We start from the raw sequence: 27,376 nt of genomic DNA on the forward strand, positions 1-27,376 counted from the left end.
CTGTGTAACTTGGTATATATATTTTGTGTAAAATATTAAATGCACACTTAAAACATGGAAAACTATCACGTTAAAGTATGGGTACATCCTCTAATTTATTTCATACATCTAAATTGGTCAAAGGATTTAAATGGATTGCACCCAGACTTTATATAAAAAAAAATTGTTATTAAAAATATGTTCTGTCAAATAGTATATTCCAAGCAATAAGAATGAAACTGGTGATCTATTAAATAGTATTTTTTTTTTGGCTGGTTGTTTCATTTCTATTAAATATAAAGGTGCAATTTCAAATATAATTAATGAAATTAGAAAATAATTTCAAACCTTCCATTTATTTATGGTTGAGCCAGATTTTAGGATATAACTGTTTTATAAGAATATTCAAAGTTCTTACAAGAAAGTTCTAATTCATACCTGAATGTATGCATTAGACCTTTCACTTTAAAACACATTTAACAATGCGATTTCATATAAGAGTTATTATACAATATTACTTGGAATATGCTGGACACGTACTGATCTCGCTATGAGATATCTGCCAAAATTATTCCTTCGATAAAAGTTTACAGGTTGAGGTTTCTGTACAATCACAAGGGATTCCTGCACAATGCCAATTTAGGAGAAAAATATTTGGCTCATGCAGACCACTAAAAGTTACCTTTTGTTCACTTCAGCAATCAGATGCGAAGAAAACATACCGTTAGTGAAATGTCCTTTGTGGAAGCTTTTTCACCAAGAAAATGCATCCAATTGCACGTGATAATTTGAACTTTCGGTCACACAAGTACAAAGTTCTTGCTTAAGGTATCTTTCTAAGTAGGTAAGGACACAGTAATGTTAGTTTGGGCACAGAATACTTCTGGATGTTCTTCAGATTCATTCAGATGGTGGTTTTGGGTGTCATCTGTATCTTCTCTTTCTTTTATTGTTTCCTGACTTGTAATGTAACATCCAGTTCTTGTAACAGAAGCTGCTGAAGAAGGACTTTCGCTGTCGCTATTACTAATGCTGCCAAGGGATGAACGAGAGCTGCTGCTACTAAGTCCACTAAGAAAAACCATTCGCCCTAGGGCCCTTATGGCATTACCAGTTTTCTAAAGAAGAAAAGCAAAATATTTCAAAAGAAATTTAGTATTAATAGTTCTTTGCTTCTTGATCATAAAATATGATACTAACCCTATCATATTTTATGGACTAAGCAGACAGTTTCCATAATAAAAATTGGAAAAAAAAAAAAAAAAGCATTGATCTCTCACATATAACAGCATTATATATTATTTATGATAACTGAAAAACTGTGAAATGTTTTATTCCCTACCGGATGGGATTATTAAAAACCACTGTCATTTTTAGGCATATTAACATATACAAATGTATGAATAATGCATCTATTGCCTTCATGTCTATCAGTCTGCCAAGTTATTACATGCCATGTGCATGTAATAACTCTGCTCCCTGTGAATGGATTTTCATTAAATTTTATATTTGGGCCTTTCAGAGAGATTTGTCAAGTCTTCCCAAATTTAATTAAAATCAGTACAATAGAAATCTAGCAATTATTATTCCTTTTTCCATTTGTCTGCAAATTATACAAGTTATAACTCTACTTCTAATGCATGGATTTCATGACATTTTATATTTTGCACTGTTAGAATGACTTGTCAAGCCTTCCCAAATTTCATCAAAATCAAACTAATAAAAATCTCGCAATTATTATTTATTTATATATATATATATATATATATATATCATGTAGGCAATCCATATACCACATACTGTAGCTGGATATTATGTTGCCATGCACTGGTCGGAGGAATAAATGGGCAATGTGGCAAGATTCATAGAAACAAAATGTTCAAGCTTTACATATGTCATTGCTTTTTGCTCTTTTTTTTTTTTTTTTAAATCATGAATTATTACTATTTGCTAATGAGCCTGAAATGTATACACTGCATACATTAACTAACATTGTTTTCCTACATGACAAGAGTTTTCAAAAATATGGCATTACAATTTCTGTAGTGTGCTCAGCTGACACATAAAAAAAAAAAAATCACAAATTGTATTCTTATTAATGAAAGAAGTGCCAGAAGTGATAAATGTTATTATCACATGTAATGCTAATTTGTGTTATTATTATTGTTGTTGTTGCTGTTATATTATTTCTCCCTGATTGGGGGTTCCACTCCGTGATGAGTACTGCTACCAAGTACACATCACTGTCGGTCAAGGAAATCTCTGACTATCCTACAGGTGTTCAGGATTGCGACTTTCTGGAGTGCCTTGTAGGTGTTCTCTGGGAGACCTATTGCTGCTAGGCTGCTATGTAGAGTCTTTGGTACCATACAGGTGGATGACACGATGGTTGATATTTTTTGCATATGCCACATCTCCTTTATCTCATGTCTCAGGTTCATGTACTTCCTAATTTTTTTCTCATGGGTTTTCTGGACATTGCTAGTGTTGAGCACCGCTATGTCAATCACGTATTTCCATCTTGTCCACAAGAGTTATGTCCGGCCTGTTGTGCGGGATGGTCTTTCCGTTATTATGGTGCAATCCCAGTACAGCTTGTGGGTTCGGCTCTCTAGTACTGCCTGGGGTTCGTACTTGTATGGTACACTTTCTTTGGTCAACCGGTATTTCCTCGCTAGCTTCTGATGTATTATCTTGGCTACCTGGTCGTGTCTATGAGTGTACTCAGTCTGGGTGATCACCTTGCACCCCGCGGTGATCATCGTCGACATGTGTCATCTGACATTCCGGGCTCCTTTACAATGTATTTTCTATAGTTTCTGGTGTTGATTACCTGGTCTTGGATGGCCAGCATGAATCCATCAGTCTCAGGGAAGAGCATCCCACTTGTGACCCATGCATTGGAAGCAATGGTGTCGATGTGATCTTGATGGAGGTCATTGTAGTGTCTGCCATGGAGTGTCTTCTTTGCCCATCTTTCTAACTTCGTTTCTTTTACTGTCTGAGTGGAAGGGGTTTCCTCGCTTAGGTTGAGTGGGGTATACCAATTATATATCTTCCTTATGGCCTGGTGTAATGGGGCTGTGTTGTTCTCGAAGTAATCTTTCAGGTTAGCTATCGCTGTTTTCTGTTGTTCTTTCAGGTCTATCAGGGCCCCTTCCTCCGTCTTTCCGAAGTATAGTTATTCTCTTCACTGCTGACTTCGGGTGGTGTTGGCGACTCTTGGTCATCATTGTCCTTGTCTTTTGCATGATATATTCTAGCTCGGTGTTAGCTGAATCTATGACCCCGAATGTGTATGTTAATACTGGAGCTGTATAGGTGTTTATGGCTTTAACTGTGTTCCCTCCGTTCAATTTTGCTTTCAGCAAGCTTCTGAGTCTCTGATGATATTTTTCAGTCAGGCACTTCTTGATTTCCTTGTGCTCTAACTGCTCAGCCTGCATCATCCCTAGGTATTTGTAGGTCTCTCCTTCTGCCATAGCTTCGATCTCTTTACCAGTCAAGTCAGCAGCTGGTAGTTTTGGCCAACTAATTTTCCATGGTGCAGTGTGTGGGTCTTGCATTTTTCTAGACCAAATTCCATCCTGATGTCCTTGCTGAATTCTTCGGTGATCCGGAGTAGTTGCTTCTCGGTTGCCGCGTAGAGCTTGATGTCATCCATGTACATCAGGTGGTTGAGGGTGTACAGGTTCTTTCTTCCTTCTTTGAGGTTATATCCATACTTGCTGCCATTGAGCATGGTGGATAGTGGGTTGAGTGCTAGACAGAACCATAGTGGGCTCAGAGCATCTCCCTGAAAGATTCTTCTTCTAATGGTGATTAGCCTGGTTGTGATGTTCTTGACATTAATGGTGGTACTCTATTTCGCCATTGTTACTCCTAGGAAGTTGGTCACTATCGGATTAACCTTGTAGATCTTCAGGGTCTCTATTAGCCAGCTATGAGGTACGGAGTCGAAGGCCTTGCGATAATCAATATAGGCTGTGTATGGGTTGTGGTGCTTCTTGAAGGCTTGCTCCATAACTGCGGCATCTATGGTTAATTGCTCCTTGCATCCTTTGCTCTTCCACTTGCATCCTTTCTGCTGTTCGGCCATTATGTTCTGACTCTCTAAGTGGTCTGTTATCTTCTTAGTTATGCAGCTGGTCAGGATCTTGTACATCATTGGAAGGCATGTGATTGGCCTGTATTTCGCCGGGTTTCTTGTATCTTCATCTTTAGGCTTCAGATATGTGACTCCTTCAGTGAGAAACTTCGGGATTGTCTCCAGGTTGCTTATCATTCGAGTGAACTGCTGCTCTGCTAGGTGCTTGTGTGTGTGCAGGTGAGCTTCTTGTACCAGTAGTTATCAATTCCTGGGTTCGCCAGTTGTGGGTGTTCCTGATCGATTGTTTTACTTCTTCTTCTCGAATCTCCCACTCTGTCATCTCTTGTATGTCCTTCATTTTCTTCCATTCTACTTCTATGCAGGGTGCTCTGCTGTTATGTCTTACTTCACTGCTCCAGATATTTCCCCAGAACTCTTCGATCCTTATTATTATTATTAATGTAACATTTTTTTAGGTAATGTACTACTTTCAGTGTGTCAACAATCCTGATTCTTTCTGCTACATCTGTTGCACCACAGAATCAAACAAAGAATCACCAATTTATTCCTTTTCTCTGAAAGTGCATTATGCTTTGTTTTGTTGTTATAAGTGGTGACTAAGACAAATCATTAGTCCCATCAAGTTACGATAAACAGTCAGTTGTGGCTTTCAGCTATGTTAAAAATGTGAGATAATGGGTTATTGGAGGATGAAATTTCCTTGAATTAGGTGTACCTATGGTGTTACATGAACCAAGAGACCACACATCACATTGTTATTTTTGTATGTGCAATATTACAGGATGCAGCACCAAGAACAAGCTGAAATACAATATCCAAATCTGCTGTTATTAACCTTTTCTGCTACAGTGAAGATGTTCCAATTCCAGCTAAATTCCAAAACCTTGATTGGCTTTGTTTGCTTGGTATTAGTACAGAGAAAAAGGATTCATTCCCTTCTACCAAAGTTGCAGTCCTCCATGATAGGTTAGTGGTTTCACCACTTCTCACTCATTTGAGCTCTGCGTTCAACTCCCATTGATGACCAGAGGAATTTCTAAAATCCTCTTCAATCAAGGCTACAGTTAGCCAATCATGGGCAGAGGGATTAGGGTTCTCCCCCATCAGCAGGTTGAAAAACCTGCACAACATGCAAACTAGCCTGTGAAAACACACTTCCAGGGACAAAATACACTATATAGATAAAAGTTACATTTGGGAGCCATTAACATAATAATAATAATAATTATTATTATTATTGTTGTTGTTGTTACTCATTATTTCTCCCTGATTGGGAGGTTCCACCTCGTGACGAGTATTGCTACCAAGCACACAGGGTGGGTGTTATGTCTGGTGTTTATTATTATTATTATTACTCAAGTTGCACTGGGTGATATATATGATCCAATGGAATGGAAATTCTTCATTGACAGCTCAACAACATGCTTTAAAGGAGTTCTGCTATAAAATAGGAACATTACCCTCAATTCTGGTTTCCTATTCTGCACACGCCTAAAGGAAACTTAAAACTGTCTGAAATTCTAGGTAGGAAAAGTGAAATAATGTGATCATGAGTGGACAACTTGTGGCGATTTGAAAGTATTAATCGTACATCTTTGAGAAACAGCAGGGCTAAAGTTGATCATTTGATCTGAAAGACATTTCCATAAAGGGGATTAATCTGATACTGAAAGCAAAAATACCATCAATGAGCCACTTATCTCTCCAAATAAAGTGCTACATATAAAACTGGGACTACTAAGACATTTGTTAAAGCTGTAAATAAAGAGAGACTGTTTTCAGTTCAGTTGTTACCAACCAATCAGCTTTAAGCTGCTTCAATTGATGGTGGTCATTTTCAACATTTATTAGTTATTATTTGCTTATTCTTATTTTTAACATTCAGTTAAATGAAATATACAACAGAAGCTTCGATTTTCTTAACTCTGCATTTCCTGAAAGAGGCCTCTGAGGTCGGGAAAACTCATATCTTCATTTACCATAAAATAAGCTAAAATATAAAATTAAAAGCGCTAAAAACCTGGAGCTTTCGAGAGCGTCAGCTCTCTTCTTCAACAGTAATATGACTTTCTGCAACATCTCCTTAAATAGAAGGTTCACGGTACCTCCACACGTGGTATTTCTCCACGTGGTTCAATCGGCACATGGTCAGAACCGGAAGGGGAAATGTCTCGGGTACGTGGCAAATAAAATCGTTCATCCAAACTTAATACAATTGTTTCAAAAATAGGATGAATACGCATGCCTCTATCTCTATTCATGGTATTCTTACTGGATGAACCAATCCGTAAACCCTCGAGCCATTTACGCTCCCAGTATCCGTGTGCACGATCCAAAATAATAGCGTCCTCCGGGGAGATTTGATGCAGATATAACTCTGCATTTGCATGGTTATAAATACATAATTAAAAGAAGCTGGTTACAGACAGAAAATAAAAATGGAAAATAAAATATTTTAACATTGTCATTCCGTATTAAGAAGAAAACTCTGCAAAAGGATCATCATAAAAAACCACTAGCACATGGTGAAAGTAATAAGTGACTGGCAATAAGCTGTCTATGCTTTAAACACATTTAGCTCATCTTCAGTTGCCATTAGAATGTGTGTGTGTGTGTGTGTGTGTGTGTGTGTGTGTGTGTGTGTGTGTGTGTGTGTGTGTGTGTGTGTGTGTGTGTGTGTGTGTGTGTGTGTGTTTTGGTGCATTGGCTTCTGTGGCCATAATGCCCCTCCCAAGGTTTTTGCAGTACTTTGATCCAAGCCCGAGGCGGGATTTGAACCCGCGACCTTTGGGTTGCCAGGCAGGCACTTTACCCACCTGGATAGCCCGGTCGGCTGTGTGTGTGTGTGTGTGTGAAGGAAACCAGGATTTTAAAATGGCAAACACATTCTTCAACAACAAATTCTGTGTAAATGTGTGGTGCAGTACTCTTCATGACAGCTGATTGGTCCATTTACCTTACAGCCAATTCTTATCTACAATTTCTGAAAAATGAATTGGTGGACTTCTTAGAAGATGTCCCTTCAAGAACACGATTACATATGTACTTTCACCATGATTGAGCACCTCATTCTAACCAGAGTAAAAACATATCTCGATTATTACTCTTTTGGTCAACAGACAGGTTGTGGTGGCCCAAGAAGATCACCCAGATTTCCAGACCTCAACCCTCTAAATCTGTACGGATGTGTGAAATATCTAGTAGACAGCAAAAAAAAAAAAAAAAAAATAGAAACACTAGATGCATTACTGCATTCCATTTTGAATTCTGCAGGCTATAAAAAGGGAAATCCTCATGAACTGATACATATACACTATTCACAAATGATCCAGAATATGCAGGCCAAGTTAGGCACAATATGGCCCAAGTGGCCCTTGTGTCAAAAATTCTCAAATACAACAACAATGCCAACTGTGCTCATTTTCAACAATTACTGTAAATTCAGCAATAACAATTTTGTCTAAGGATACAAGCTCACTTGTTCTTATTTTTAACATTAAGGTAATTACAGCTCTATAACCAATCAGAATCAGACCTATGTTTATAGAACATATTTCACTGAAATCATCTTGAAACAGTCATGAAATACTCTGTATGTGTGTGGCAAATATGAAACTGTATATCATTTAGCTAGGAGAATCTAGCTTAACTCACTTTTAATTGAGATGGATATCTAGTTTAAAAGATATGATGTATGCCTAAATAGTGATTTTTTTATCCCTTATGGCATTTTTTGTGTGGTGTGTATTTTTAACATAGTTTATGTGTACAATAAAAGAAATGAAACATTTCTAAAAGGTTCAAATGGAATGATGACTCCTGTTAGTATACTAGCTGGAAAATACAAAGTAATTCCTTAATTGATTCTAACATAACCCTTACCTGCCATTTTCTCCTAATGATGAATCTTTTCAATTTGTCTGTTGATAACTGAATACTTTTCCTTCCTCTTTGTCCCCTGGCAAGCCAGCAATGCTTCAAACAGGAAGAGGCTGTCATTCTTTTCCTTTATAAGAAAATTAAAATTGGTTAATAAAAAATAAGGGAAGGACTAATACAGTGCACACTGCTTACCGTGATCATGGATAATGTTATTGTTTGTATAACATTATCACTTTTATAAGTCCTGATCAGACATATACAAATACATAGAAAAAACAATGGTTATCATAATCAGCACTTTGGTTTATGTTATTTCTTTTTTGCCTTATTGCGGTTTTCTGCATGTGCAGCAGAAGAGTTTCCTTTAACATCCAGTTACTGCTGTTGCTTTGTTGTCAGTATGATCACTTTGAGAAGGCAAGTACTATATATCCTACCAAACTGAATGTTTTACAATAAAGAATTATTCCTTTTCTAATTCTCAATTTTGATGTTTTCTTCATTTGTTTATAATGGTTTGTATGGATTTCCCAGAAACATTATGACAATTTCATTTTATTGTGACTTTCTTGAAGAAATAGTGGACAACAGTCAAATTAAAGTGTTTTATACTGCTTGATTTTAACATTTTCTTTCTTTCTGTCCACTTCTCTTCCATCATGCAGTATGACTGATGACTTTTGAGGTTATGATGAACATCGTGGCGAGATCCAATATTCCTTACATTTCGACGGTACAGCTCTAAAACGGTGTTTGCACGACGGCCGCTAGTTATTACACCGGACCGAACCCATTGGTAACTCTCTAGGAGGCTTCCGGATCAGCTAGTGTATATATAATCTTGCTACCTCTACTCTGCCAGATAGTGACTGGAGAGAGTCCGAGTAGTGTGTATGTGGGGAGCATTGTTGAGGCCACATTATGTCAAAGATCTGGGTATATCCTTACCATGTGTACACCATATCCAAAAATTTCATTACTTCATACAGCATGTCCCACCCACTTTTTCTTACTATTGAATACACCATGAATTGTCAAACTAATAGAGCAAGCTTATCTGCAAAAAGATCTAAACCTCCCAAGCACTTCCTAATTCATTTCACAAATATACGTGGTCTCAATTCTAATCTTAACGATGTCCATTTCCACTTGCAGTCTGCCAAATCCCATGTACTTTTTCTGATCAGTTATCAGTTGATTCAACTACTGCTCAACTCAGATGCCCAAATTATTTGCTGTATGATTCCTTTCGCCTCAAAGGTGGTACTTTTGCATATGTCCGTTCTGATATTCCCTGCCAGAGACTTGGCAGTTTGGAATCTACTCTCTTTGATCTTCTCTGGCTTAAAATCTCTCTACCTCATTGTGTAAAATTCATCTGTTGTCTCTACCGTTCTCCCAACTCCACTAATCACTTGGAGCTTTTTGACTTCCTCTCTTTGCAAATTGACTTTCTCCAGTCCAACTTTCCTAACAGTGAGATAATTTTCCTTGGTGATTTTAATGTTCACAACTCGAGTTGGCTTCCGTTTTCTAGTTACACCGATCCAGCTGGTCGAGATGCTGAGGCTTTTGCAATTACTAATGACCTTGCACAGATTGTTCATTTACCTACAAGAATACCAGACAATCCTAATCATGCAGCCAACACGCTTGATCTTTTTCTCACAAACAGCCCTTCAAAGTACACAGTCGAAGTGAGAGGTCCTTTAGGCACTTCAGATCACAACTTGGTGATTGTCTCTTCTCCAATAGAGCCTTTATCTCATGGATATTCCCAATCTTGTGTTGTTTGGCATTACAAGAATGCAAAATGGGATGACCTGCGAGATTTCTTTTCTTCTTTTCCTTGGTCGGATTACTATTTCAAAACTGTTACAAATGCAAAGTACTGTATATGGGTAGAAGTAACCGCAGAGAAACGTACCGTGTGGTACTACACTTAAGGTGGTAGAAAATGAAAAAGACCTGGGAGTAATTGTACAGTCAGATATGAAGTTTTCTGACCAATGCAGACAGGCTGGTCATGGGGTTTTGTCAATGATATATAGGAATTTTGCTAGCAGGGTAAAGGAGGTGATTATCCCTCTGTATAAGGCAATGGTCAGGCCACGCCTTGAGTACTGCGTACAGGTCTGGAGGCCTCATTTTAGGAAGGATGTAGATTTACTTCAGCGTGTACAGAGAAGGGCAACAAGATTGGTGAGGGGAATGAAGGGATCCTCTTACCAAGAGAGGCTTAAGTTCTGCAAATTGCAGTGGCTGGAGACTAGGCACTTGCGCGGTGATCTGATTGAGGTGTACAAGGCCTTGAATGGGTTGAGCACGCTGAATTCTGATGGGATCCTTCCACTTGTTCAGATTACGAACCTAAGGGGGCATAAATTCAAATTAAGAAAAGGCAGATGTAGATTAGATGTGCGGAAATCTGCCTTTAGCCAGCGGGTGGTTAATTGCTGGAACAAACTTCCATCTGTCGTTGTGGAAGTTGATAGGTTGAATAAATTTAAGGAGGAACTGGACAGGCATTTGGAGGGAATGGTGTGATTTTTTTTTTTTTTTTTTTTGGCTGATGCTGCATAAGCTCATACACTTGCTTTCTTGCATCAAATGCCACTGCTACTACTACTACTACTTCTGATGTCAACGTTTGCTCAGATTGTGTCAGCAAAATTATTCTTGCAGGAATGGAATCCTTTATCCCACACTCCACTTTAAAATCTCATCCTTTATCTAAACCTTGGTTTTCCAATAAATGTGCTAAGGCTGTTCAAGAGAAGAATGTTGCATATCATAATTGGCTTGGCACCTCCGTAGCCAGGTGGGAAGGAGCAGCAGTGCGCAGCACACGTTTCTTGATTAGACCGGGGTTCGAACCCGTCACCACCAAATACAGAGGATGCGGAAAGGTCAGGGAATGACCACCACATATTCCGGAGCAATATGGGCTTAGTTGCTAATGCTCCTAAAAACCAAATAACAAACAAACAAAACAAATAATTGGCTTGTTTCTAATTCTTCAGTTTCATTTTCTGCCTACACCAAAGCTTGCAACAATTGTAAAGCAATTATTAATCAGTCCAAACTAGTGTTTGAACAGGCTAAGAGTAGAAAACTTGCTTTTGCTCTAATGGTAGCCGAGCATTCTGGTCCCTTGCCAAAGCTATTGGCCACAACTTTTGCCCATCTCTGCTCCCACCTCTGTCCAAACCAGATGGTTCTGTTGTCACTTCAGCCAAGGATAAAGCTGACCTGCTAGCATCCCATTTTTCTTCCAACTCATATATTAATGATCTTGATAAAACACCTCCCACCATTCCCAACACGCTCCATTCAATGCCTCCTGTGGTCTTCCATCAAAAGGATGTCAGAAGGATTTTGACGAATCTTGATGCTAAGAAAGCTCCAGGTCCCGATGGTATTTCTCTACTTGTTCTCAAAACCTGTGCTCCTGAACTTACTCCTATTCTTTGCCGCCTTTTTTCACTTTCTTATTCCAAAGGTGTTTTTCCTTCTGCTTGGAAAGTTGCCCATATCGAGCCAGTTCCTAAAAAGGGTGACAAATCTCTCCCATCCAATTATTGTCCCATTGCAATTACTTTTACTCTTTCTAAAGTAATGGAGAAATCAATTAACCGCCAACTCTTAAACTACCTAGAAATCTTCCATCTGATCAATGATCGCTAGTATGGATTCCGTCAGTGTCGATCCACTGGTGATGTTCTGGCTTATGTTACCCATTTATGGATTAATTCAATGGAAAGGTTCAGTCAAACACAAGTAGTTGCTCTTGACATCTCAAAGGCTTTCGATCGTTTTTGGCATAAAGGTCTTCTAAACAAGCTTCCATCTTATGGTTTGCCAACTGTTTTTAGTAATTGGTTATCCAGTTTTCTCTGTGATCGCTCACTGAGGGTGATGGTAGATGGCTCTCTGTCTTCTAACTTCTCCACTAATGCTGGTGTATCCCAAGGTTCAGTTCTTTCCCCCACCCTTTTCCTCTTGTATATTAATGACCTTCTTCCATTGATTGGAAATCCTATCCATAGTTTTGCTGATGATAGCACATTGCATTCCACTTTTCATTTTGAGAAACCTTGTGCTGTTCAATCAGCTTCAACTTCTCGAAAATCTGCTACGAATTCCTTAAATGCCGATCTCCAGGTAATTCTCCAGTGGGGCAATGACAACTTAATTGATTTCAATCCTTCTAAAACTCAGTCTTGTCTTATATCTCGCAAAAAGGATTCTTCTGCTCCTATGCTTATCTTTAGTGACAGTCCGATTTCTAGACAAAATGATATACCTCTTTTGGGGATTACCCTGACTTCTAATCTCTCTTGGCACAAGCACATTACAAATATTGCTTCCTCTGCATCAAAAAAACTTGGTTTTCTCTTTCGCTCTCGGCGTTACTTGTCTTCCAAACAGCTGCTCACTCTGTATAAATCGCAAATCCGCCCTGCCATGGAATATTGTTCCCACATCTGGGTGGTGCCCCCAAAACCTCTCTCAGGTTTCTTGATTCCATTCAGAAGAGGGCAGTTAGGTTAATTAATGATTCATCTCTGAGTCTCTCCACTCTCTGTCTCATAGACGTACTGTTTCTGCTGCATGCCTCTTCTATAGATACTTCCATGGGCACTGTTCTTCTGAATTGGCTTCTATAATTCCCGCTCTCTCTTTCAAAACAGTCCGAACACGTGCCGCCAACATCCATTTACTATCCAACTTCAAACTCACAGAACCAACTTTTCATCTTCCTCGTTTATTCATTCAACTGCCGTTTTCTGGAACAACCTTCTTTCATAGGTATTTCCTGAAAATTACAGTCTACAGAAATTCAAGTCCAATGTCAACAAATATCTTCTTTTGTCTTCTCAACCTCCAACCCAAGCACGGTATTAAGTACTATAGGTTCTAATACCTTTTGTGTTTGGGGTTTACATAAAAAAAAAAAAAAAAAAAAGAAAAGAAAAACTTTACACATTCCGCCCTGCATCAATAAATAGCTGAATTCTTGTTTCATTGGTTCTTGTTATCAACTAGGCTGCATCCAGAATTGATCACAATAAGCTATTTGTTATTTGTTATTTTGGTTTTTTAGGAGCATTAGCAACTAAGGCCATATTGCTCCAGGGATATGCGGTGGTTATTCCCTGACCTTTCCGCATCCTCCGTACTTGGTAGTCACAGGCTCGAACCCCAGTCTAATCAAGAAGCGTGTTCTACGCCCTGTTGCTCCTACCCACTTGGCTATGGAGGGGCCTCACAATAAGAAGCACCCACTCTTAATTTCTTTAGATTTTCTAACTCTTCATCACTTTATATAAATTTTAATAATAATCATCTGAACTAACCATTACTAAACAATTTAATGCCTGCTAACATTGAATCCATATTGGAGAACAAGCCTTGAGCTTCGAGTTGCATAATAATTCATTTAGTATTTTGTCATGACCGAAGAAAATGGATTTAAATGCTTTATTATAACACAAAAAACAAGGAAACATAAAAACTGAAGTCAAATAAAATAAAATAAAATAACAGTAGCTTTTGGGACGAGGTGTCCCTTCTTCAGCTGGATAGTGAATGTTGGTAAATATATGTTACATGGAATAATAATATCAGAGTCAACTGGGCATGATCATGAATAAAAAAAAAGGCACTTGCACATACCTCAAGAGTTCTTGTTTGTTACTGCAACAGAACATATTAGCAAGACGTTCTGAGGGTAGAAATGTTTCAAATGAGCAGGTAGCTAATGCCAGGGAAGTGAGATTAAATAACTTTAAGGGGTGTGTCAGGGCAATTAACTATACAAGAACACTAAAGTCTTAATTGTTTACAGTAATGTCAGGAGTGTCATCAATAAAATGAGTGAATTCAAATTGCTGGTTAGAACAAGTAATGCTGACATAATAGGGCTTAGCATTAGCATTAGTAGAGGCATTTGATGCAAGAAAGCAAGCTTATGTAGCATCAGCCAAAAAAAAAAAAAAAACCCACTTCCACTTCACCCCTCTGTTCGTTCAAAATACCTGTCCAGCTGTGCCTTAAACTTATTTAGGCTATCAACCTCCACCACAAGGGATGGAAGTCTGTTCCACCAACCAACCACCCGCTGGCTAAAGGGAAATTTCTGCACGTCTATCCTACATCTGTCTTTCCTCAATTTGAATTTATGCCCTCTCAGGTGATTTTTCTGAGCTAGAGGAAGAATCCCATCAGCATTGAGCATGCTTAAACCATTCAAGGCTTTATACACCTCTATCAGATCACCTTGCTGGTGCCTAGTCTCCAGACACTGTAATTTGCAAAACTTAAGCCTTTCTTCGTAAGAGCACCCCTTTGTTCCATTCACTAATCTTGTTGCCCTTCTCTGTACTCGTTCCAGCAGCTCTACATCCTTCTTGAAATGAGGCCTCCAGACCTGTATACAGTACTCTAGGTGTGGCCTGACCATTGCCTTATACAATGGAATAATCACCTCCTTATCCCTGCTGGAAAAATTCCTGTATATCATTGACAATACTCCATGAGCTACTCTTGCAGCCCGTCTGCACTGCTCAGAGAACTTCATATCTGCCTGCACAACCACCCCCAAGTCCCTTTCATTCTCTACCACTGTCAGTGTAGTACCACAGAGTTGATACGTTGCTCTGGGGTTGCTGTTTCCCATGTGTAGTACTTTACATTTGTCAATGTTAAACTTCATTTGCCACCTCTCAGCCCATCTGCTCAACCTTTCCAGATCCTGTTGCAGCAGCATAGTGTCAGTAGTGTCCTTGACAACCCTGCCAACCTTTGTATCATCTGCAAACTTGGACATTAAGCTTGATATACCATCATCAATATCATTTATAAATACAGAAAACAATAATGGACCCAACACTGAGCCCTGAGGGACTCCACTAATAACATTAGTCCACGATGAGCAGTGTCCATTGATTACGGAAACATGGTGCCATCCAGAGATAGGGAATGATGAGTTTCAGTACGGTATGTATAATGTATTTAGGAAGGATAAGGAAGATAGAAGGGGGTGGTGGGGTCATGCTTCTTGTCAAAAGCAGCCTGAGCACAATGAAAGCTTTTCCGGATTCAGATGTTTTGCATGCTAGTATAGAATCTGTATGGTGTGAGACAGTTGGAAGCAAAGGTATAATGAGAGTGGGAGTAATCTACAGGCTAGGTGATTGTGAAGATTATGATGACAGTTTCTACACACAAATGGAATGGGCAAGTAAACATCAATGTCTTATTATGGGTGATTTTAATTTGCCTCTAATTGATTGGAGAAAATAGGAAGGAAACTCGACATGGGGGACAAAATTTTTAAATCAACTGGATGATTGTTATTTGTATCAACATGTCAAGGAAAGTACTAGGGAAAATAATATTCTAGACCTCGTCATTACCCATGAACCAGATGATATAACAGGGCTGACAGTACAGGAACCAGTAGCAGGAAGTGATCATGGAGTTCTCTGGCAGACGATGAAAAGAGAGGTAGTGACGAAAAATAACAATATGGGACTCCATTGAAGCCTCGTAATTGGAATGAGTACACTCTAAATCCTTTAAAGAGGATCTATTGGAGAGCAAGTCTGGTAGCAGCAGTGGTAATTCCAGCTCCAATAGCATATATTAAAGTTGTTGTGGTTAAAAAGCTCGTAGTTGGATCTCAATTCCAGATGGGTTGTCCACTGCCCAGTGGCTACTGCCCGGCCTGAACAATCTCGTCAGTTTTCCTTGATTCTCTTCAACAAATGTCTTGGGTGACCAACGTGTTTACTTTGAAAAAATTTGAGTGCTTAAAGCAGCTGTAATGCTAGAATAATGGTGCATGGAATAGGACCTCAGTTCTATTTTGTTGGTTTTTGAAACATGAGGTAATGATTAAGAGTTAAAGGCAAAGGAATGGGTTATAATTTCAAGAAAGAAAATTATGACGGCTTAAGATGCTATGTGGCCTCTATTAACTGGGTAGATAACTCACAGAGAGCGAATACAATTGAATTATGGTATACCTTTAAAACATTAATCACAGAAGCCTTGAATGCTTATATACCATTAAAAAATATTCCACGAGGAAGATTCCAAGTTGGATGAATAAGGAAGTTGCCAGATTACTTGAGGAGAAAAAGATGGAATGGAAAAGTTACAGAGCAATAAAATGTACTGAAGCCCACAACAGCTAACAAAATGATCTGTAATAGTCCACAGAAAAGGTTAGGCTGGCAAAGGCAGAGTTGGAGAAATCACTGGCAAAGAGAGAGGGGATAAGGAATTCTTCACATATATAAATGCAAAGAAGAGAAGGACAAAACAGATTGGACCATTATGTATTGTAATAGATGTGGGATAGTATTAGATATCCCAGTTAAAGTTGCAGATGAACTCAACAGTTACTTTGCATTGATATTTACAGAAGAAAAACACTTCATGTCAATGAGAAATTATGGGAGTGCAGTTAAAAAAAATTTAATTAATGATGTTGAAATTTCACATATTTATTTAATTAAAAAAACTTTCAAGCCTACAGACCAGTAAAGCTCCTGGGATTGATGGCATATACCCCATAATCTTAAGGGAGGCAGCAAGTGAGTGCATTGAACTATTGAGGCTAATTATGAGAGCATCACTGGTCTTGGAAGTGATTCCATTGGATTGGAAAAGTGCCAATGTATCTCCAATACATAAGAGTGGTTCTAAGAGTGAAGCGGGAAATTATCAGCTGGTTAATCTAACTTCAGTAGTAGGGAAAATCGTGGAGACAATGATCAAGGGTGGAATTCAGGATCATTTAGATAGAAATGGAATTCTGAAGTATACTCAGCATGGTGTTGTAAAGGAAAAATCTTGATTAACTAATCTGGTTAGCTATTTTGACAGGGTCACTCAAGAACTGAACTTAGGAAATAATTTCGGCATTGTTTATTTGGATTTCAGCAAAGAATTTGACTCTGTCCCACATGAGCAGTTACTTTATAAGTTGGAACAGGTTGGAATCAGCTGGATAGCTGGATGGCTTCAGGGCAGGAGGCAGAGGGTTGTGATAAATGATTATTCCTCAGACTGGGTTGATGTAAGAAGTGGGGTTCCCAAAGGATCAGTATTAGGACCACTGTTGTTTTTGATTTTCATAAATGACATCAATGAAGGGATATGGGGCGTGATGTCTAAATTTGCAGATGATTTAAAGATTGGTAGGTATTTAATGATCACTGCCAAGCAGAGCTTCTTCAGAGTGATATAGATAGACTACAGGGATGTTCAGAAAAATACATCTATGCTTTAATTCAGCAAAGTGTAAGTATTGCACCTGGGCAACAGTAACCCCAAAATAACTTATATACACTTGGGAGTTGAATTAAAGCTGGTACTGGAGGAAAGGGACTTGGATACGATACAGTCAGACAAAGTTCTCTGAGCATTGTAGACTGGTTGCAAAGAAGGCCCATGGTGTCCTATCGATGATTTATTGAACAATTGCTAGTAGAGATAAGGAGATCATATTCCCATTATATAAGGCTATTGTTAGACCACACTTGGAATACTGTGTTCAAGTATGGAGACCACACCTAAAGAAAGACATTGTGCTTCTTGAATGGGTCCAAAGATGGGTAACTGGCCTGGTGAGATCTGCAAAAGGGCATCCATATAAGGAAAGACTTAGAATTTGGTTGCAGAGGTTAGTTAGTTAGTTAGTTATTTGGTTTTAGGAGCATTAGCAACTAAGGCCATATTGTTCCGGGATATGCGGTGGTCATTCCCTGACCTTTCCACATCCTCCGTATTTGGTGGTGACGGGCTCGAACCCCGGTCTAATCAAGAAGCATGTGCTATGCACTGCTGCTCCTTCCCACCTGGCTACGGAGGTGCGGGTTGCAGAGGTTGCAAACTAGGCACCTCAGAGAAGACTTGATTGAGGCATTTAAGGCTCTGAGAGGCATAAGTAAAATGAATGAGGATGAAATTTTCACAGTTATAATGATTCTAGAACTAGGTATTTCAAGTTACAGGGGTATATGTTTCGACTGGATTGCAGGAAGTTTTATTTTAGCCAGTGAATTATAAATTACTGGAATAAGTTACCTACATGGGTGGTAGAGGCTGACAGTTTGGTGAAGTTCAACGGTCAGCAGGATAATTACCTATGGGAGGAGGGAAACGCATAGTTTTTCTATTTCCTTTTCTCTTATTAATTATTATTTTTTTAAAATTTTCTTTTTATTATTTTATTTTTATTCCTTTTTTTTTGTTTTTTTATTTTATTTTATTATTATTTTTTTTGGTCTGGTGCAGCATAAGCCATAGGCTTCCTTGCACCATGTGGCCATTACTAATACTAATATTGGAATGAAAGGAATGTAATACAATTTCAAAGCAAGGGCTAGGTAGCACATTTTAAACTGCTTGACTTGTCTTTTGGAGTCCTGCTTTCAAATTGTATTATATTTCTTTCAATCTGATATTTATTATCAGATATTTATTATCAACATCAGCCAAAAAAAAAACCTCCTCCCATTTTACCCAACCATTCACTCCAAATGCCTGTTCAGCTCAGCCATAAATTTATTTAAGCTATCAACTTCCACAATAAGAGATAGAAGTTTGTTTCAGCAATCAACTACCTGCTAGCTAAAGGCAAATTTCCACACATCTATTCTGTTTGTTATTGGGTTTTTAGAAGCATTAGCAACTAAGGCCATATTGCTCCAGGGATATGCGGTGGTCATTCCCTGACCTTTCTGCATCCTCCATATTTGCACATCTATTCTACAACTGCCTTTCCTCAATTTGAATCTATACCTCCTCAGGTTGTTAATCTGAGCAAGAGGAAGAATCCCATCAGCATTCAGCTTGCTCAACCCGTTCAAGGCCTTATACATCTCAATCAGATCACCTCGCATGTGCCTATTCTCCAGGTGCTGCAATTTGCAGAACTTAAGCCTTTCTTTTGTTTTGTTTGTTTGTTTGTTATTTGGTTTTTAGGAGCATTAGCAACTAAGACTATATTGCTCCTGGGATATGCGGTGGTCATTCCCTGACCTTTCCGCATCCTCCATATTTGGTGGTCACGGGCTCGAACCCCGGTCTAATCAAGAAGTGTGTGCTACGCACTGCTGCTCCTGCCCACCTGGCTATGGAGGCGCCCCTTTCTTTGTAAGAGCACCTCTTTGTTCCCCCCTCACCAATCTTGTTGCCCTTCTTTGAACTCATTCTAGCAACTCTACATCCTTCCTAAAATAAAGCCTCCAGACCTGTACACAGTACTCTAGGAGTAGCCTGACCATTACCTTGTATAATGGGATAATCACCTCCCTGTCCCTGCTAGCAAAATTCCTATATATCATTGACAAGACTCCATGAACTGCTCTGGCAGCCTATCTGCACTGCTCAGCGAACTTCATATCTGACTGCACAATTACCCCCAGATCTTTTTCACTCTCCACTTCCCTGAGTGTAGTACCACACAGTTGATATGTTTCTCTTGGGTTACTGCTACGCATGTTCAGTACTTTGCATTTATCGATGATAAAGTTCAGTTGCCACTTCTCAGCCCATTTTCCCAACTTATCTAGATCCAGTTGTAATAACATACTGTCTTTACTGTCGTTAACAACCCTGCCAAACTTTGTATCATCTGCAAACTTGGACATTAAGCTTGATATGCCTTCATCAATATCATTAATGAATACACAAAATAACAATGGGCTCAGTATGGAACCCTGGAGAACTTCTCTAATGACATTAGTCCATGAAGAGCAGTGTCCACTGATAACCACTCTCTGTTGTCTCCCACTCAACCATCCCTTTATCCATTGTAGCAACTTGTCCTTAATGCCATACCACTCCTATTTGTACAGTATGTCTTCCATGTGCAACGGTGTCAAAATTTTTCCTAAAATCCAAGTATGATATCAAAATTATTTTTGCATCCAGTTCCTTTTTGACCACATCATAGTATCCAATAAAATTTTTCAGACAGGATTTCCCCTTAACAAATCCATGCTGCATCTGAACTATAATTACAGTCTTGTCTAGATGATCCTGCAATGCTTCTTTAACCAGTGATTCCATTATTTTCCCCGGAACACAAGTTAAACTAACAGGTCTATAGTTACTTGTGTCCCCTTTTGAACCCCCTTTGTGAATTGGGGATATATTTGCACACCTCCAGTCCATGGGGACCTCCCCTAAGTCCAAGAAAGCTTTCATAATTATGGCTAAGGGTTTGTTTGCTTCCCTTGCTGCCTCCTTTAATATAACTGGATAGATGCCATCCACCCCAGGTGCCTTCACGTTTAATTTCAACAATTTCTCCTCCACTTTGCTCTCAGTTATTACAAAATCACTTAGCTCCGTGTTAAAGTTTGATAAACTTCTGGCATTCCCCTCATTGAATAATGACAGGGTGTCTGTTCATTTTTAAACTGAAAGTAAAGGATGTGGTAGTTCTTTGAGCACTAAAATTCATATTTTAATAAGTTTTTAAACTGAGTGTTGAGGTTAGCAATACCTTGGGGAAAAATAAAAAAGTAAGGCCTTTAATTTACATAAAATATATACCATTAAGAAAATATAAGACAAGAAGGACAATAAGACAAGCTAGTTTAATAGAGCAAAAAAAAAAAAAATAGCATGGGACATTTACGGAGCACTGAAAATCACTAAAAGCATACACTAGTCATAAGTTGGTATATAATAGTACAGAAATGGCTGAAATAGCACAGAAGAAGGATAAGGACTTTTTATATGTATGAAACAAAGAACAAAAGGGCAAATCAGATTTAGCACATATGAAACTATGAAGAAAAGAGCAAATCAGTTCCACAAGTGCGGAAGAGTCATTGACAACTCAGATGATGTGGCAGATGAACTCAACAGATACTTTGGATTGACCTTTACTGAGGAAAGCTCCTTCCTGACTAGGAAACCTGTGAATCTGAACACTGTAAAATCAGTAATACAGAAATTATCAAATATCGGTTGTTAGAAAAACTTTTGTTCCTGACAAGAAATAAGGGCTAAGGTAAAGAAAGCCAACATGAGAACGATGAGAAACGTCGGATAACTTACGCAGAAAATTAGTTTCCCGACACGGGACTCTAGTGCTGCTTGCTCGGTAAACAGACGGTAGGTGTTATCGGTCTGGAGCCAAAATTGAGAAGGATATATTGATTGACAGGTAGGTGTGGCAAACGATGAAATGATTGGTGGTGGGCGTGACAGAGGACAAGCTACTGTGTAGTCATTGGTTGGCATTATAATGTGTATTTATGAGTAAAGAACGGTGCCTAATAGTTTTGTAATGAATGGTAAACAGGTAATAGTAGCAATGAATCTTTTAAAGATGGAAGAAATTTGTAAGGAAAATAAAACGTTGGTTGATTTTTTGATGAAAACTAAATTAATAAAAGTTTCATTCTGTTCATTTTTATATTCTTCATTATGTTTTTTTCTCATTATGAAAAGTAGATTTTTGGAGTTTCTGAGTGTTTTTACTATACTGTTGATTTAGGTTTGGTTACGAAAAAAGCAAAAGGTTTTTTTATTTTTCATTACATTTCATAACCTGACCTTAAATGGTAGGTAAGGAAATAATAGAAACAGTTTCCTTATATTTAGTGACCTAACCTTAAACGTTAGGTTAGGAAATAATATAAGAAAAGAAAGAAAGATTATATATATATATATATATATAAAATAAAAGTACAGTAATAAAAAAATAATATTTTGTTAAGAAACAATTTATGCACTAGTCCACATGATTCTAAAGAAAAAAGGTTAGGTTACCCCTCCATTTCGGGAGGGGTTCAAGCTCCGATGGGATTCAAGTGGAGGTAACCTAACCTTTTTTCACCATTAGGGCATATTATTGAACAAGAAAATAAAAATACAGTCATAAAAAAAATTTATTTTTTTATGACTGTATTTCTAAATATGACTGTGATTCTAAAGAAAAAAGGTTAGGTTACCGCCTCCACTTTGGGAGGGGTTCAAGCTCCCATGGGATTCAAGTTGAGGTAATCTGACCTTTTTTCACCATTATGGAAAGCGTTCATTAGGGCAAGTTACCATTAGTGCTTTTGAGTGCTACTAAAATGACACTAACCTGATGTTATCATGTGTTGTGTTCATGCACCAATTGGCACATCATTTTCCATGCCTACCTGTCAATCAATATATCGTTCTCGACTTTGCTCCAGACCGATAACACCTACCATCTGTTTACAGAGCGAGCAGGATAAAGTCTGGTGTCGGGAAACTAATTTTCCACGTAAGTTATCATATGTTTCTCATCGTTCTCATGCTGGCTTTCTTTACCTTTGCCAAAATAAGTTAATGGAAATGACTGCATATACTGAGTTATTTTAAATAAAGTGATAAGGGAATACATAAAACTATTAAGAGTAGTCATGAGAGCATTATTAGAATTGGGGATAATTCCCTTGAATTGGGAAAGTGCCAACATAACACTGGTTCATAAAGGTGATTCAAAAGAGTGAAGTGAGTAACTACATACTAGTCAGTCTAACTTCAGTGGTTGAAAAACTCAAGGAGGTAATTATTAAGAATGCAATATAGGATCATCTAGGTAGGAATGGTTTTCTAAGGGGAAAATCTTATATAACTATCCTGATAACTTATTATTACAGCATTACTTGTGAGTTGAATGCAGGAAATAACTCTTGATGCTGTTTATTTGGACTTTAGAAAAGCGTTTGACTAGGTCCCATAAGTGGGATTGCAATATAAGATAGTTGGGATCACAAGTAAGATCCTTAGATGGATTATGGAATGGATTACAGGAGGCAAAGAATTGTACTTAATGGTTACTCTTTAGAGTGGCCTAGGGTTAGAAGTGGAGGAAAGACTTATGGATCATATAAGGAAAGACAAAAATGGGAATTACAGAGCTAAGTACCTTGGAAGGGTGCTGATCGAAGTTTCCACAATATAACACTTCATTCACAGTATAAAGTAACACTAGCCCAGGGAGCAAAAATTCAAACTAAGAGGGAATTTTAAATTCTATTGGCACAGATTGGATTGTAGAACGTTTTACTTTTGCTAAGGGTTAAAGTTGCCACCATGAGTAGTTGGAGCAGACAGTTTGGAGAAATTCAAAGACCTGCTGAATCAGTACCTGTAAAAGAAAGGGAAATACACAGGACTACTGTTTTTGTCTTTTATACGTCATTTATTTATTTTTTATTTGGCTGGTGCAGCAAAAGCACCTTCCTTGACTACATGACTAATACTAATTCTAAATAAATCATACTTACTCTGGTCTCTTTATTAATAACCTAGTAATAAAATCTTTGGCATCTTTTGATATTGAATCAAAAGCTTCATCTTCAAAATCAAAGTCAACTCGAGTAATATTTGTAAATGTTTCAGCATCGCTATCACCCATGAAAGGTGACAATCCTGAGAGGCTGCAAATAAAAATTAGTTCACTTGAATATTTATTTAAATAATTTGAATAAATGAATAAATTTTTAAATCAGCTGGTGGTTGCCATCTATATCAGCATTTTAGAAAAAGTACACACAGAAAAATTATTCTGGACCTAATCATTGTTGATGATCAGGTCCAGATAACATCCTGATAACAGCATGGTGTTTTTAAGTTTTTAATACAGGAACTTTAGAAGTTCATCCTGATTTGAACCTGAATAAAAACTGCTAGCATGTTATGGGACAGAAAATTGCTGCTAAAAAGCCATCATGCAAGATAAAATTTCAAGAAACCGTTATTTATATCTGGTATGATGAACTAAACAGTGATTACATCAAGAATCTGATATGCTCCATGATATGCCAAATAGGTGCAGAGTGGTAAATAAAGCTCATGGTGGGCCAACAAAATACTGATATCTGTTACAGAAGATATGGAACCACAACTATATTTGTTTGCATTAGCAGAGGCATATGATGTGAGTAAGAAAGTTTATGCCGCATCAGTCAAAAAAAAAAAAAAAAAAAAAAAAAACACTCCCATTTCACCCCTCCGTTCGTTCCAAATACCTGTCCTGTCCAGCCCAGCCTTAAATTTATTTAGGCTATCAACTTCCACAACAAAGGATGGAAGTCTGTTCCACCAACCAACTACCCGCTGGCTAAAGGCAAACTTCCGCACATCTATCCTACATCTGTCTTTCCTGAATTTGAATTTATGCCCTCTCAGGTGATTATTCTGAGCAAGAGGTAAATCCCATCAGCACTGAGCATGCTCAAACCATTCAAAGGCTTTATTTTGCTGCTGGTATATATTTTTTTCAACCTTATTACATAACGTTAATTTCAAACATTGGTCACAATGGAAAAGCATTCATATGGCTTGCAGTGTATTTCTGTGATTATTTGTAAATAAATGTGTAAGCAGTTTTGATTTAATTTATTTTCTTATCAATAAAATAGATAATAATTTTACATCAGTGTATAACAAAATAGGGGCCACAGGAGCAACTATTTCAATTGTAATGCTTGTTTTGAGAGAAAATTCACAGTGATGTATTTATGTTGCTACCACTGGGCATACGCATGCGCACACACACACACACACACACACACACACACACACACACACACACACACACACACAAATATATATATTAGTATACTTACAGCACATAACAGATTACGCCAACACTCCACATATCACTAGCTGGACTTACAGGCTCATAGCTTATCACTTCTGGGGCAACAAATTCTGGTGTTCCAAATAGCACTCTTAAATTTTCACTAGGGTTGTAAACTTTAGCTAGTCCAAAATCAATGATTTTAACCTGAAATTTAAAATCTTTAAATTATATCTGTGAATAAGTACCCCATTACCACATAAAATTTATATAATAAAAAACAAGTAATAACTCAGAAAATTCTAACCACTGAAACCAGGTACCATTAGCATTATGAATGCAAAAAATTAACAGCATTGTAAAAACACTTCCAAATTTAATTGTATACTATTGATATTTAACATAAATATCATAATAATGATATTATTATAAACATAACTTAAATATTATGTTAATTTATTAAGGTGTCAAACCAAAAACACCTTAATTTATAAAGGTGTCTGTGCTTTAAACATCTTTATACTGAAGAAGAGACTAGCTCTACATAAAAAATATAATATATATATACAGTGCTTTTTTTGGGATGGTACGCAACGGTACGGCAAACCAGCACCTTTATTAACAGTGACGTGTGACATTTGGAAGCAGTGCACTTCGAAATTTGTAATATTCCATAAATTTTTTTCACATGTTTACCTACAATTCAAATAAGCTTAAAATTATTTAACTAAATTTGCATTTTTCACTGCCTATTGTTAAGTTATTTTCTATATAAAACTGTATAACCATTTTTATAATTCTAAATCACTCAGCCGGACCTCTGTTTAACAAAGTCCTTTTATAGCAAATCATTTTTAATTCCCACTGGAAGTTACATTTAAAATACTTTCCGTTGAGTGAAGAAAATTTTCATATATTGAACGGATTAGGAGAGAATTAACTCAGTACATGCTGTTCGCATTTCTGGCCTTCAGGCAATTAGTGCTGCTGCACGAATTAAGAGAGCTAAAGGGATTACCATTTTACAACTTGGTGGTACCTGGTAAAACCTATCCAACCACCTGTCCCACATACGGAGAAGTCGCGCTGTTCAGCAGTGAGCAGATCAAGGGGTATTCCCAATGCGCTCTAGTCAACCTTCTACTGCGGTGGTGTCCAAACTTTTCCAGTACAGGGGCCATATTCAAAAAAATTCAAAGTTAGCTTTCTTTAGTGTGTTACATTTTCCATATCTTGTTGCTTGTATTCAAAGTAAATTTCAAAGTAAAATTGAAAATATTTGAAAATTTTATTAAGTACAATGCACAATTACATTTACTGAACAAAACATTTAATGAGAATGTTTTTGATATTTAACAAAATATGAAATGCTGTTTTAGTTCACTTTCCGGGCAGGCTGTAGGTTGGACACCACTATGAATCAACTGTAAGCGCCCCGTTCGAGAATTAGGAGGGAGTGATTTTCTTTCACCCTGACTTTTTCTGTAAATTTTCTCTATCTCTGTTTACATGGTCACAGTACTTGAATATCTGAATGACACTGACAATTTGGACAATTTCAAAAAAAAAATTCTGTCATTCACAACAACTGGAAAGACTCAAATAGACAACATTTTGTTAGTTCCTTAGTTTTAGGCCAAGCCAGGGTACTAGAAACTTTTTTCAGTTACCATAAAGTTCTCTATTTGAGATACTTCACTAACAACCATTTGTGACTACGGATTCTTCATCCTGAGTGTCCGGCACTCAGTAGTTGACCGATTTATTTACTTATTTTACTTATTTTTTTATTATGAAAACAACAGGGATTACCTTTATTTTAGATATAGGAAGCTTGTTTTCCAGCCAATTCTCCTAGTCCAATGCGCTAATAATTCCTTGGGAAGGCAATATATCAAGGGGAAGATGTCCCACATTTTTTGTAAAATTGATATTGCCTTCCCAAAGAATTATTAGCACATTGGACTAGTAGAGTTAGCTGGAAAAGAAGCTTCCTATATCTAAAATAAAGGTAATCCCTGTTGTTTTTATAATATAATAGAATATAGGAATTATCGAGCACTTAATAGCTCTCTATTATTTTTTTATATACTTGAATAATATTTATGCTTAATAAACTGTGTTAATATACTAAATTTGTTGTTCTTATTCCAAAAACATTACTACTAAAATAACAATATCAGAAAAAAAAAAAAATTACTCTAAAAAAAATTTTAGAGTACTTTTCATATCCTTTTAATTTTCAATTTTTCCTGATAACAAAGAATGAGTACCAGCACCTATTTTTTACAAAAAATAGCACTGTATATATATATATATAAGTTCCCAAAATATACACTCAGTTATCACTGAATTGTGACCACCCCATCTGTAATGGACTATGCCACATAGCTCGCAGGAAAGTGCCGATGGATGCTTAATATGGGAAATGTTTTGCTGGCAAGAACTGGAACCCCTGGTGTGTATGGACTGATGTTTTATTGGTGAGGTCTACTGGCAGCTCTTAGGAGACCATGTGCACCCTGCCACATTGCATTTTATTTATCCCAGACAGAAACAGGATCTTCCAAGACAATAATGCACTGTGTCAACAGGCCCGCGCTATGAACAAGTGGTTCAAGGTGGTTTGTTTGTTTAGGGATTTATTAGGTGCATCGGCAACTATGGCCATAATTTGCCAAGTGGTTCAAGGAACACAATGAAGATATCACTCATCTTGATTGGCTCCTGAACTCAATCCAATTGACCACTTGTGGGATGTTTTGGAACGGGAAGTGAGGCTTATGAACACACAACCATCATCTATT

General features: G+C 37.6%; 1 protein-coding gene across 3 annotated transcripts in view; it reads right to left on the bottom strand.

Moving 5' to 3' along the window:
- Nucleotides 1-355: 355 nt before the first annotated feature.
- LOC150075900 (myosin light chain kinase, smooth muscle-like) overlaps nt 356-27,376 on the bottom strand; it is a 212,679-nt gene continuing 185,658 nt past the window's right edge. For all 3 annotated transcript variants that reach the window (XM_090387045.1, XM_090387043.1, XM_090387044.1), the window contains exons 17-20: nt 24,616-24,776; nt 23,272-23,424; nt 7,973-8,096; nt 356-1,097 (exon numbers count right to left, since the gene is read on the bottom strand). In XM_090387045.1, coding sequence (XP_090243171.1) covers nt 816-1,097; nt 7,973-8,096; nt 23,272-23,424; nt 24,616-24,776 — 720 coding nt within the window. In that variant the 3' untranslated portion in view covers nt 356-815. The remainder of the gene's footprint in view (nt 1,098-7,972; nt 8,097-23,271; nt 23,425-24,615; nt 24,777-27,376) is intronic.

Source organism: Mastigoproctus giganteus, chromosome 13 (assembly GCF_048544385.1).
Source record: "Mastigoproctus giganteus isolate SK-2022 chromosome 13, ASM4854438v1, whole genome shotgun sequence".
In the NCBI taxonomy this organism is placed as follows: Eukaryota; Metazoa; Arthropoda; class Arachnida; order Uropygi; family Thelyphonidae; genus Mastigoproctus; species Mastigoproctus giganteus.